The sequence below is a fragment of the Atractosteus spatula genome, chromosome 5 (assembly GCF_055471065.1).
Source record: "Atractosteus spatula isolate fAtrSpa1 chromosome 5, fAtrSpa1.hap1, whole genome shotgun sequence".
NCBI lineage: Eukaryota > Metazoa > Chordata > Actinopteri > Semionotiformes > Lepisosteidae > Atractosteus > Atractosteus spatula.
In genome coordinates, this window is record NC_142710.1 from 12,104,972 (window position 1) to 12,118,035 (window position 13,064).

At 56.3% G+C, this 13,064-nt stretch overlaps 1 protein-coding gene across 1 annotated transcript in view; it reads right to left on the reverse strand.

The window, feature by feature from the left end:
- Positions 1-13,064, reverse strand: part of ipo4 (importin 4) — a 28,930-nt gene that overhangs the window by 13,343 nt on the left and 2,523 nt on the right. Inside the window, exons 2-15 of the mRNA XM_088916688.1 lie at positions 9,661-9,747; positions 9,489-9,568; positions 8,011-8,052; positions 7,780-7,909; positions 6,308-6,487; positions 4,078-4,143; positions 2,895-2,996; positions 2,308-2,391; positions 2,039-2,197; positions 1,817-1,870; positions 1,625-1,734; positions 902-1,010; positions 431-560; positions 223-336 (exon numbers count right to left, since the gene is read on the reverse strand). Coding sequence (XP_088772814.1) covers positions 223-336; positions 431-560; positions 902-1,010; positions 1,625-1,734; positions 1,817-1,870; positions 2,039-2,197; positions 2,308-2,391; positions 2,895-2,996; positions 4,078-4,143; positions 6,308-6,487; positions 7,780-7,909; positions 8,011-8,052; positions 9,489-9,568; positions 9,661-9,747 — 1,447 coding nt within the window. The remainder of the gene's footprint in view (positions 1-222; positions 337-430; positions 561-901; positions 1,011-1,624; positions 1,735-1,816; positions 1,871-2,038; positions 2,198-2,307; positions 2,392-2,894; positions 2,997-4,077; positions 4,144-6,307; positions 6,488-7,779; positions 7,910-8,010; positions 8,053-9,488; positions 9,569-9,660; positions 9,748-13,064) is intronic.

The window sequence follows — 13,064 nt, forward strand, 5'->3', positions numbered from 1 at the left end:
GCCAGCTGCGGGATTCGAACCTGCAACCTTCCAGCCACAGGCGCAGATCCTGAGCCTTACACGGTTTGTCTGCTGCAGATCAGCCATCAGACAGAACTGCTTGTTGTCCAGGTCCCAGAGAGGGGCCAGTGAGCCGACCCCGGAGCCCTGAGGAGCACGAGGCCGGCGCCCGGCGCCTGTCCTGCGTCAGCAGTGGAGAGACAGCGGGCGGAGCCGAGTTACCGATGGCCCCGATGGCGCTGACGGCCAGCTCTCTGATCCGTAGGCTCTCGCAGCAGCTCAGAGCTGACAGCATCTTCTCCATCAGGGTGGGGAGGTAGGGCTGGATGCCTTCTCCTGGGGGACACAGGGGTGGGAGCACAGAGTCAGAGTCAACACATACCGCAGCCGGACACCAAGTCCAGAGAGAGAGAGAGACCACCTGTCTCACCCAGGTTCTCTACGAAGTTCTCCAGGGCGTAGAAGGCCTTAGTGACGTGGCTGCTTCTCCGCTCGTCCAGCCCCGACAGATACCCCAGCAGCAGGGGCATCAGCTCCTCGCTGAACTTGCTGATGTCCGGCTGCCAGACAGGAGGAGAGAGGGAGAGCGGCACTGTGGGACTGGAAGAGACGCTCCAGGCAGACGTGGGCGGAGGAAGGGGAGGGGGAGGGGTGAGACCCTCCAGACTGGACTGGACTGACTGGACTGTGATCTTGATTAGTGATTAACTGAGATTATAATCAGACTCCACTGACACTGACAGAGCAGTGTGAGACTCTCCAGGCTGGACTGGACTGACTGGACTGTGATCTTGATTAGTAACTAACTGAGATTATAATCAGACTCCACTGACACTGACAGAGCAGTGTGAGACACTCCAGGCTGGACTGGACTGGGGGGAAGGGGAGGGGGGTGCGATACCTGCAGGTGCTCGGAGAACTGCCCCAGGGCAAAGAGAGCCGCGCTGCGCACCACCTGGCTCTCGTCCTCGAGCGCACGGCACACCACCTGCAGCAGAGAGGACAGCAGCCTGGGAGACACAGAGAGACGGTGGGGGGGGTTACTGCGGACAGTGCGCTTTCAAGAAGAAAGAGGAGCGTGCCTCCCGCACGGGAACGCCAGGCCTGCCGGCGGCTTGGACAGCTTCCCGGGACAATCGGAGGAGTCCAAGCCCCTCTGCTCAGCCGCAGAAGGAGGAGATACAGAGATACAAGGAAAGCAGAAGGGTTTTATTCTAACTCCTGCCCAAATCCACCACCACAGTGTCCCTGCACCCCCACCCCCACACAGCTGGGGTCCGACCCGTGCAGCAAGACCAAAGCATTACGTCAATTAGAATAATGAAAACTGCTGGATCGTCACCGTGGAAACGGTAGCTTTTTCGGTCAAGAAACCTCACTTCTTATTTGATTTTCTCTCACGGGGCACCAGGTTGGCGCCTGTGGGCACGAGACCCACAGCGAGGAACAGGCCTGGTAACTCCAGGTCTTACCAGCTGTGGGCTCTCAAACAACAAACTCCTGCTGCCGGAAATCGCAGCCGGTCACCGGAGATCCCTTTCACATTCTACCCCCGTCCCCGGGAGCGAGGAGAGGGGTACGGATCGTGATCCGACGGGAAACCCGCTGCCGAGCGGAGCCTCACTTGGTGCGGATGTGGTCGGCGCAGCCCTCCGCCAGCACGGCCAGGCACATCAGGCCGGCCTTCCTCTGGTACGGGTTCTCGCTGACCAGAGCCGCCTGCGTCAGGGGAGTCTGGGGGCAGAGGGGAGGGGCGGGGTTAGCGCGCGGACAGCCGGCCGCGGCGGGCGGAGCGACGGCGGACGCGCGCACTGACCAGCTGGCCGAAGAGCTTCTCGGGAGGCAGGTGGAGAGCGAGGGTGTCGATGACCTGCGGGCAGAGATATCGAGTGAGGCAGGCGGTCAGACACTCCAGCAGGGACTAGCGGTCACTGCCGTAGCAGAGCACCGCGGCTACTGGCCGGCCTGTATTTGTCACCGATCCCGATTTCAGACCGGGTGGCGGCGTCGCTGGCGACCGCGGAACAGACCCCCGTACCTGGGCGGCGTAGTGTTTGGGCGTCTCGCTCTCTTCCCCCAGCTCCTCATTGTCATGCTCCTCGTCCTCGGGGTCCTCCTGGCCAGGAGGGGGCGCCGCGCTCAGCACGGGGAACACGGTCTGCAGGATCGGGGCCAGCAGTTTCTGCTTCAGCACGGTCTGGGGAGCGCGAGGACCGGAGGGGGGGGGGTTATTGCCGGCTCGTCGTTAATACTGCACTGAGGCAGATGAGTAGACGGTGACAGGATGAAACTGTGGGAGCGAGTTACCTTGCTCTTCAGCCTGATAAGAAAGGCGATGCAGGACAGAGCCTTCACACGCACTGAGTCGCTGAGGGTCGAGTCCGCACTCACCTGCCAACACACAGTTTAAGTCACTGTCCTGCACCACGTGCAGCATAACCCCTATACATCACAGACTAACGTTTCCACTAGCACAATTAGTTAATATATTATAAACACAATCCCACTGACACTGACAGAGCAGTGTGAGACTCTCCAGGCTGGACTGGACTGACTGGACTGTGATCTTGATTAGTGATTAACTGAGATTATAATCAGACTCCACTGACACTGACACAGCAGTGTGAGACTCTCCAGGCTGGACTGGACTGACTGGACTGTGATCTTGCACCCAGCCTGTTCAAGGAGCCACCAATTTGCCAGAGAGCACAGAGTCCTGGTAGATGAATCCCAACCCTGCTCCCACTGGCACTCAGCCCACTGAGCGCCCCCACCGGGAGAATGCTGACCGCAGTCGAGGCATGCCAAAGGCACGGCCCAGCCTCAGACTGGAGATGTCCGGCTCACAGAGTCAAACCAGATCCGCCATCGACTGCTCGAGCAGCAGAACTGACCTCCAGGCAGAAGTGAACGATGTCAGAGATGTGGGGGACAATGATGGACACCTCGCTCTCCATCAGCTCGTCAAACACCTCCATCGCCTCGCTGGCCTGGGACTGAGACAGAAGGCATGCAAATGAAGATTCCCTTTACAGAGCATCTTTTGAGTCTTTCTGATGAACAACTATTGGAGATTTGTTCTCAAGTAAGGTCTTGTGGGCAACGAGGTGGTGTGGTGTGTAGCACTGCTGTGTCATGGCTCTTTGGTTCCAGACTTGAGTCCGGACTGGGACACCTTCTCAGTGGAGTCTGCAGGTTCCCTTGTGTTTATGTGGGTTTTCACTGGGGGCACCAAGTTTCATCCACTTTCCAAGGACATGCTGGTGAGAAAAACTGGCGTCTCTAAATTGTTCCCATGCGTGTGTGGCCTGGGAACCACCCATCTCACCTATGATAGGACACCCACGTTTCCACACACCACCCTCACCTGGAACACGCAGCTTTTTACAACCAGGTCTTGGAAAACGACTTTGGCTGAATGTGCAAGTGCAGTGCTTTAGCATGCAGATAACATTTGAATTGATCTCATGATGAACTCAAGAGCCATGATGGCTAAGAGTTTGACATGTTATTTTACTACAACCAACACCAAAGAGAAAATGTATTTACTGAGACGAGCTTACTCACACGCTGCATAACACAGAATTATTTGTAAAGAAGGATCTTTTCTCAGTGGTGGCCCGTCTGAGCAGAGCAGGGACTGGGATTCGGGCAGGCAGAGCCGTACCGAACAGAAGAGTAAGACAACCCTGTGATTCGGGTCAGGAATCACACTGGAGACCTGCTCAGTTCCCAGCGCCATGGCTCACACGACACAGCCGGACACAAGAGTTTTCAGACCAAGCTGTGTCAGAGCTCAGGACAGCCCTGCGAGCTAAGCCCCGGACGCTCTGGGGACCGTCAGGAGCTCAGTCTGAAGTGGCTGCAGTAGCTGGTTGGAGACGTGCGAGGCACAGTTCCTTCACCAGCCAGTACTGGCTTTCAGCTCGCCCGTGCTGGAGGAAATCAACCCAGAATAAAGGAGCCAAACCTCCACAAGCTCTGTACACGGCATGACATTTGAGTGATCTACAATGAGGTCTGCACCAAGAGCGCCCCCCCGTCCGGTACAGGGAGGTGCAGCTGTAGTGTGTTTACCTGGTCAGTCTTGATCAGCTGCTGAATGGCCACAATCAGCTTGGGGACAATGGACCTCATGAGGTTCTGAAAAACACACAGCAATGAAAGACTGGACACTGTACACAGCCCTCACACACACTGCACACTGTACACACAGCCCTCACACAAACACTGTACACACCGCCCTCACACTGCACACTGTTCACACCGCCCTCACACACACACTGCACACTGTACACACCGCCCTCACACTGCACACTGTTCACACCGCCCTCACACACACACTGCACACTGTACACTGTACACACCGCCCTCACACACACACTGCACACACCGCCCTCACACACACACTGCACACTGCACACACCGCCCTCACACACACTGTACACACAGCCCTCACACTGTACACTGTACACACCGCCCTCACACACACACTGCACACTGTACACACCGCCCTCAAACACACTGTACACTGTACACACCCCCCTCAAAGACACTGCACACTGTACACACCGCCCCCACACACACTGCACTGTACACACCGCCCTCACACTGCAGACTGTACACACAGCCCTCACACACACACTGTACACAACCCCCTCAAACACACTGCACACTGTACACACCGCCCTCACACACACACTGTACACACCGCCCTCACACACACACTGTACACAACCCCCTCAAACACACTGCACACTGTACACACCGCCCTCACACACACACTGCACACACCGCCCTCACACACACACTGCACACTGCACACACCGCCCTCACACACACTGTACACACAGCCCTCACACTGTACACTGTACACACCGCCCTCACACACACACTGCACACTGTACACACAGCCCTCACACACACACTGTACACAACCCCCTCAAACACACTGCACACTGTACACACAGCCCTCACACACACACTGTACACACCGCCCTCACACACACACTGTACACACCGCCCTCACACACACTGCACACTGTACACACAGCCCTCACACACACACTGCACACTGTACACACCGCCCTCACACACACACTGTACACACCTCCCTCACACACACACTGCACACTGTACACACAGCCCTCACACACACTGTACACTGTACACACAGCCCTCACACACACACTCCACACACCCCCCTCAAACACACTGCACACTGTACACACTGCCCTCACACACACACACTGCACACTGTACACACCGCTCTCACACACACACTGCTCACAAAGCCCTCACACACACACTGTACACACCGCCCTCACACACACACTGCACACTGTACACACCGCCCTCACACACACTGTACACACAGCCCTCACACACACACTGTACACACCCCCCTCACACACACTGCACACTGTACACACAGCCCTCACACACACTGTACACTGTACACACCGCCCTCACACACACTGTACACACCGCCCTCACACACACACTGCACACTGTACACACTGCCCTCACACACACTGTACACTGTACACACAGCCCTCACACACACACTGCACACACCCCCCTCAAACACACTGCACACTGTACACACTGCCCTCACACACACACTGCACACTGTACACACCGCTCTCACACACACACTGCTCACAAAGCCCTCACACACACACTGTACACACAGCTCTCACACACACACTGCACACTGTACACACCGCCCTCACACACACACTGTACACACAGCCCTCACACACACACTGCACACTGTACACACCGCTCTCACACACACACTGTACACACCGCTCTCACACACACACTGTACACTGTACACACCACCCTCACACACACTGCACACTAACACAGAGAAATCACACTATGCACTAGTACATCCCATAACCACACACGTCCTAACGCACACTCTCAATACACTGTACACACAGAGAAACCACACTGTGCACTAGTACATCCCATAATCACACACTTCCTAACACACACTCTCAATACACTGTACACACAGAGAAACCACACTGTGCACTAGTACATCCCATAACTACACACTTCCTAACACACACACAGGAATCCCACTCTGCAGTAGGACATTGTGCAGCGGTGTAGCTCTATGACGTTTTGAAGAGATTTTAAACTCGCATAAGGGCTCTTTTCTGAAAAGCAGGGACACAAACCTGCCACGTTCAAACTACAGCCACACTCTTTCTCGAAGGCCTCTTTGTCATGCCAGCACAGCCCCAGCCAGCAGACACGAACGCGGCACAGTCCCCGACGCCCGAGCTCTCACCAGCTCCTGCGTGCCGGTGTAGGCGCTCATGGCGGTCAGCGTCTGGATGCTGTAGTACAGCGCCGTGGGGTTGGCCAGGTCCTGCAGGGTGCTGTGGAAGAGCTGCAGCAGCTGCCGGTAGTGCGGCTTGAACGGCTCCGGGTTCGACTCCACTACCTTGCTGAGCAACAGCAGGCCCACCTGAGTGACAGGGAGAGAAATGCGGGGGGTTAATATGGACAATACTGACCTGCTCACTCTGAGAGAGAGGGGTGCCTGCCTATCTGGCACTGTAGCTGTGTGTCTGTCTGTCCAGGCAGGGGGCGCTGTAGCTGTGTGTATGTGTCCAGGCAGGGGGCGCTGTAGCTGTGTGTCTGTCTGTCAAGACAGGGGGCGCTGTAGCTGTGTGTATGTGTCCAGGCAGGGGGCGCTGTAGCTGTGTGTCTGTCTGTCCAGACAGGGGGCGCTGTAGCTGTGTGTATGTGTCCAGGCAGGGGGCGCTGTAGCTGTGTGTCAGTCTGTCCAGGCAGGGGGCGCTGTAGCTGTGTGTATGTGTCCAGGCAGGGGGCGCTGTAGCTGTGTGTCTGTGTCCAGGCAGGGGGCGCTGTAGCTGTGTGTCTGTCCAGGCAGGGGGCGCTGTAGCTGTGTGTATGTGTCCAGGCAGGGGGCGCTGTAGCTGTGTGTCAGTCTGTCCAGGCAGGGGGCGCTGTAGCTGTGTGTCTGTCCAGGCAGGGGGCGCTGTAGCTGTGTGTATGTGTCCAGGCAGGGGGCGCTGTAGCTGTGTGTATTTGTCCAGGCAGGGGGCGCTGTAGCTGTGTGTCTGTCCAGGCAGGGGGCGCTGTAGCTGTGTGTCTGTGTCCAGGCAGGGGGCGCTGTAGCTGTGTGTATGTGTCCAGGCAGGGGGCGCTGTAGCTGTGTGTCTGTCCAGGCAGGGGGCGCTGTAGCTGTGTGTCTGTCCAGGCAGGGGGCGCTGTAGCTGTGTGTATGTGTCCAGGCAGGGGGCGCTGTAGCTGTGTGTATGTGTCCAGGCAGGGGGCGCTGTAGCTGTGTGTATTTGTCCAGGCAGGGGGCGCTGTAGCTGTGTGTCTGTCCAGGCAGGGGGCGCTGTAGCTGTGTGTCTGTGTCCAGGCAGGGGGCGCTGTAGCTGTGTGTATGTGTCCAGGCAGGGGGCGCTGTAGCTGTGTGTCTGTCCAGGCAGGGGGCGCTGTAGCTGTGTGTATGTGTCCAGGCAGGGGGCGCTGTAGCTGTGTGTATGTGTCCAGGCAGGGGGCGCTGTAGCTGTGTGTCTGTCTGTCCAGGCAGGGGGCGCTGTAGCTGTCAGTCTGTCTATCCAGGCAGGGGGCGCTGTAGCTGTGTGTCTGTCTGTCTGTCCAGGCAGGGGGCGCTGTAGCTGTGTGTCTGTCTGTCCAGACAGGGGGCGCTGTAGCTGTCAGTCTGTCCAGGCAGGGGGCGCTGTAGCTGTCAGTCTGTCTATCCAGGCAGGGAGTGGGTACCTGTCTGTCCTGCGGGTTGTTGCTCTTCGTAGACTGGTTAAGCAGAGCGAGGAGGGCGGGCCAGCGGTCGGGGGTCTCGTGCTTCACCAGGACGGCAGCCAGCTGGGACAGAGAGTGACGCACTTTGTGCCTGCAAGCAGAGCATGGGGGGGGGGGGGACGGGGGAAGACACAGGGTGAGCAAGCGCAACACCAGCGCGGGAGAAAGACTTGGACCGCGGGCAGTACTCACTCTGTCTCCTGCTGGAAAGCTTGCAGGACCACAGACTTCAGGCTGGGAAGGGAGAGAGGAGAAAGGGTTCAGACTTACGGACAGGGAGAGCCGCAGAAATCTGAGCTCGGCTCACGGTCCACAGAACACTCCGGCTCCTGCGCGCAGCGCGAGAGTTACTGATACTTTCATTATTTACCTCTGCTGTGGGAAGCTATGGAGTGGTAAATCAGATCAACAATCAGAGATATAATCAGTAAGTCACAGTGCGATTGCACAAGCAACGTGCATGCGATTCCTCAGCCCCTCACGCGGGATGAGAGGTTATTGCTCGGGTGACAGTGCCAGTCCCGAGTGAGCCAGCCCATTCTCTCGGGGCTTGTGCAGTGAACTCTGCGACCTGCTGCCCCTTCCACTTCATTACACCTACTGTTCCACTCAACCCGCCTGGACGGAAACAGATCTCTCCTGTCCCGCCAACAGATTCTGCAACGTAAAGGATTCTTTTAGGCCAGGGTCACAGCCGGTGGGCTGTGTTCCTACATTCGGCACACTCTAGGAGCGCCCAGATCGCTGTACAGTAGAGCTTTTCCACAGGAAAAGGTTTAGCTTGTGTGGCGAAGACCTGCTGATTACTGTGAAACAGTTTTCCACTATGGATTCTTGTGAACCTTTTTATGGGCGCTCCTGCGTTTGTTTGACCAGGTCTCACCTGCACACAACTGCAGGAAACCCCAGAACTGTACCCTGTTCAGCCACGGTGCTAACAGGACAGTCCCGTGTGGGGGCTCTGTTCGCGTCCTCGGGACTGGTCCATTCTCGAGGACCCCAGTCATCCCAGTCACAAACTGTGTTCTCTCCTACTGTCCAGTAAACGGTACCGAAGCATTCGGTCAAAGTCCAACAGATCAGGGAACAGCTTCTACCTCCAGGCAATAAGACTGCTAAACAGCCAAGCTGCAGCTCCTTCAGCAAATCACCTGTACTGGCTACAGGGACACAGTTCTCACTGTATTCAGCACACTGCACTACTGGGACACACTGTACTGCACACACCCTGGACACAGAGCAGCTCCATTTATATCTATACTGAGCTCTGTCTGACTTTATCTCATTCAATTTCTATCGCACTATTATCTATCATTATGTCACCTTATTTTCTAACTTTAATTTTGTGATATTTATATCTCCCAGGTGAGCTCGTAGAAAAGACATTTCTACTGCTGCAGGCGGTATTGTTGTGCTTTTGATAAATAAACTCTGACTGACTGATTGACCGAACTGTCCGGGCAGTGACCTCATGTCCCCCCGGAGGACCTGGACACTGGCGCCCCCTTCAGGGTGTATTCCGCCTTCCCGGGACTGGGAGCCGGAATTGGAGAAGCGATTACAGAAGGTGCGGTGACGACGATGGGAAAGACGGAGATGCTCGAAGGTGGAGGATTCAATCCGGAGGCCTGGGACACCGGAGAGCCAGCGGGAGAGGCAGAAGCTCAGACCTTTCCCTGTGCTCCGGGTTGATCTTCTTCCAGTGCTTGCTCACCCTCATCCTCAGCATCACCGAGGCGGACTGCCGGACCTGGCGGAGAGACGAGACGAGACGAGAGGAGCCCGTGAGCGCGTGGCGGCACGGCGGCGCTGGCGAGCGGGCGGGTGGGCGGGGTCAGTCACCTGGGGGTTCTGCGAGCCGGTCATGACGGCGCACAGGGCCGGGATCACTCCCGGGTCTTTGAAAGCCTGCTTCAGCTGGGCCGTGGCCTGCGGAGAAACAGCAGCGCGCGGTCAACACCCACTGGGGTCTGCTCTGCCCTCCTCCCCACGGCAGGGCCTCTACTGGGACAAGCAGAGGTGCTGGGAGGGCGAAGTGAAACGCGTCGTGTCCGCCCTGTACCAGTGAAATGTGTACTCCAGGTCCAAAGCTGCACAGGGGTGTGGAATGTGGAGAATTTCAGCTCTGTTTGGGGGGATTTTTGTGCGCTCAGCTTAAACCACAGCGGGGCAGTGACCCCGCTGTGACCATCCGTGTTGGGACACTCGGCCATCAAGTGGATTACACCAGCGTCGGGCGAGGCTTTGGCCTCCCACCCGATTCTTCGTTCGCCACCTCTGGAGCGTGGGTTCGACACGCTCCTGCTGAATAACCTGTACAGGCACCCCCAGCCTCTCCACCGCGCCCCCGCCAGGCAGGAGAGAGCACAGCGGGGAACACGGATCACCGATCACACAGCCCTTCCACTGAAGTGCTCTGGGGCACAGATTGGACACCAGTCGACAGGGGACACGCTCCAGCAGTCTGAAAGCCGCGAGACTGGATGGCCCCCTTTTTTGATATTACACCGCACACAACTAACAGCATCCACAATATCGAACACAAAAGTCAAGCCACAACTAGAGGAACCCACTGAGAAAACTGAACACAGAAGATGAGTGCTGAGCACCTGTGAGTTAAAGACAGAGATCGGGCTTGTTCAAGGTGAAGCAAGGGCTCAAGAGGATGTGGGATGTGTTTTAGCAGACTATTACACATAAGGTGACCAAGCTGCACCAAGCGGACTTATACTCTTGTGACGAGCTCATCGAAAGCGAAGGGTTCAGACATCAAATGAAACCAATGGTATACGGAATTACTGTGTTTTACTGTATCCCCTTTCCCATTTCTCTGAAGGAACAGCCGTGGAGAAAGCAGAATTGTATACATTTGATCGCGTCTTCCCCCCCGATCCTTCAGACACGTGGATAAGGTCCTGAAGTAAGGGGGAAGGCTGCTGTGAAAGCGGGTTGACATTTCTAGCTCTATTCAGCTCGTGTCTTCGGGGGGGATGTACTGTACCACCCTGAAGCCTGAAGTTTTGTTGGAGCCGTTGGAATGGCAGTAATTCATCGTTCAGGGACGGGTGGGATCATTGCGCCGTCCCCAGTTCTCTTCCAAAGGGGGGAATTCAGTGGGCGGGCCCAGTAATCAAGTCTGGGTCAGGCCAGACTGGGGGGAAGACACGAGGAGATGTCTGATAACTGGGACCAGAAGGGGGACTGAGCGGCAGCAGCCTGGTCTGGGAAGTGGAGACCGTGCGCCGGACCTCACAGCGGTCACTCAGCAAGACGCAAAGTCCTGGTCAATTCATTTTCAAGCCCACCCTTGGGCTCGGCGGGAACTTTCTGTGGGGGAGCTCGAAATAAAAGAGATACAAAAGGACAGACACAAGAAGAGAAAGACAAACCATAAGAATGACGTACAAAACACAAGACGACGCTTACAGCGAACCCCAGATACTTCGATACTTTTCTAAGAGTGTCGAGTCGGGAGACGACAGCCTCTGTTCTAGACTTGATACACCCTCGGCAGCTCAAACAGTGGAAACTCATCGTCCTCAGAGCTTTCCGCTGGAAGTGTGTCGCCTGTATCAGAGCACTAGAGGGCCACAGCCAGTTGTTCTAGGGGCAGTGTGGACCACTCTCTCCAGCTGTCTCCCCTCCTGAGTGGACCGGGTAAAAGATTTATTCCCGGCTGAGAAGAGAAGAAAGGAAACGCAACGTTTCGTTTCACCCACCGATGCAGGAATAAACCTTTTAGCTGTTCCTTTGCAGCCCGCGCATGCTGACGCAGCTGCCCACCTGAACTACTGTACTTCCTCTCCTGCCTGCCTGCCTGCCTGCCCTGACCAGACCGGCGCGGAAACCCTCAAGACACTCAAGGCCTCGAGGCAGAGCAGCCTCTGAGCGGAGTGCCGAGGAACTCCGAGGTGTCCGCACGCTCACATTAGGAACAGGGCCCGGGGTTGGCACAGCAGGGGACGGCCTCTCTCGGGCCTGGGGGCCCGTCACCCTCACAGCTGCCCGCGTTCGGATGCTAATGAGCCAGTTAGAGGTGCGAATGGGGAGTGCTAACTGCACACTCCAGCAGCACAGCCCTGCTATAGACACGTCCTGCCGGAGGGCCAGAGCCCTCTGGGGACAGGAGGGTCACAGCAGGGGGGGCTCTTCCCCTCTCCAGCGGCCGTACAGAGGCCACGCGTCGCAGTGAAGCCTAGGGCCGTTTGCACAGCGAGGGGAGGGAACGTGTTCCGATGTTGTTTTTCACCCACTGAGACTTCACCTGCAGAGACTTCTGCCCACCACAGCCTACTCATTTCACAGCTCGTGTCAATCAATCAATCAATCAATCAATCAATCAAAGTTTATTTCTCAACGCACAAGCAGTACAGCACACAGCGGTGTTGCCAGCAAATGAAATGCTTTGTCCGCGAGCTCGTTGAGAGACGCTGGGAAATGACTGAGCCCCATGGCCCTGTCTGCCCCGAGAACCGTCACTGTACTTGCGGACGAGCTGCTGAAAGCTCGCTGTGACATCTGTGGCTGGGAAATTATTTATTTTGATGATGTCCGCCACGATTCTGATTCGTTCCAACTGCTCACGACCGGACGTGAACCAGCCAAGTTCAGGTACTCTTCTGGTTATGTGAGCAGTTTGGCACCACCAGTTGTTAAGAGTGTGTTACAGCAAGTCGAAAGCACCACTGTGTCTCCTTTCTGCCAGCTGCTCTGTTCAAGTGGGTGACAAAACAGGAGTGTGGAGCGATCCCTAGTACACGTGAACAAGAAATATGATGTGAACTAACCAGAGGTTCACAAAACTACCAAACAAAAATGGTTGATTATGTTTGTGAATAAATCCTGCGCAGTTGAAGGTGGAATAATGCCGAATACAACTGTAAAAGACAGAGCACCAAGCTCTCTGTCAATACTGTGTGTTCGTGGAGGACAATCAAAATATGATAAGGCCATGAGGCTCTTATTCAGTCACTTCCCAGCTTCTCCCCGTTTCTCCTGGCTCTCTGACGGCAGGAACAAGTGTTCCTGGTTCTCCTGTGTCCAGACTCCTCTCTCACACCAGGGCCCGCTAACCTGCCAGCGAGTCTCTGCACAGATCTGAAGGGCAGTGTGCTAAGGCTTGCCGGTTCCGGGTTTCACTGTGTGTTTGAAGAGAGGAGCTGACTGGAGCACAAAGGGGTGAGAGAGCAGCGCTAGTGAGCCACAGACTCAGAGCTGTTAGTGTCGTGTTCGGCTGTACTGAACCC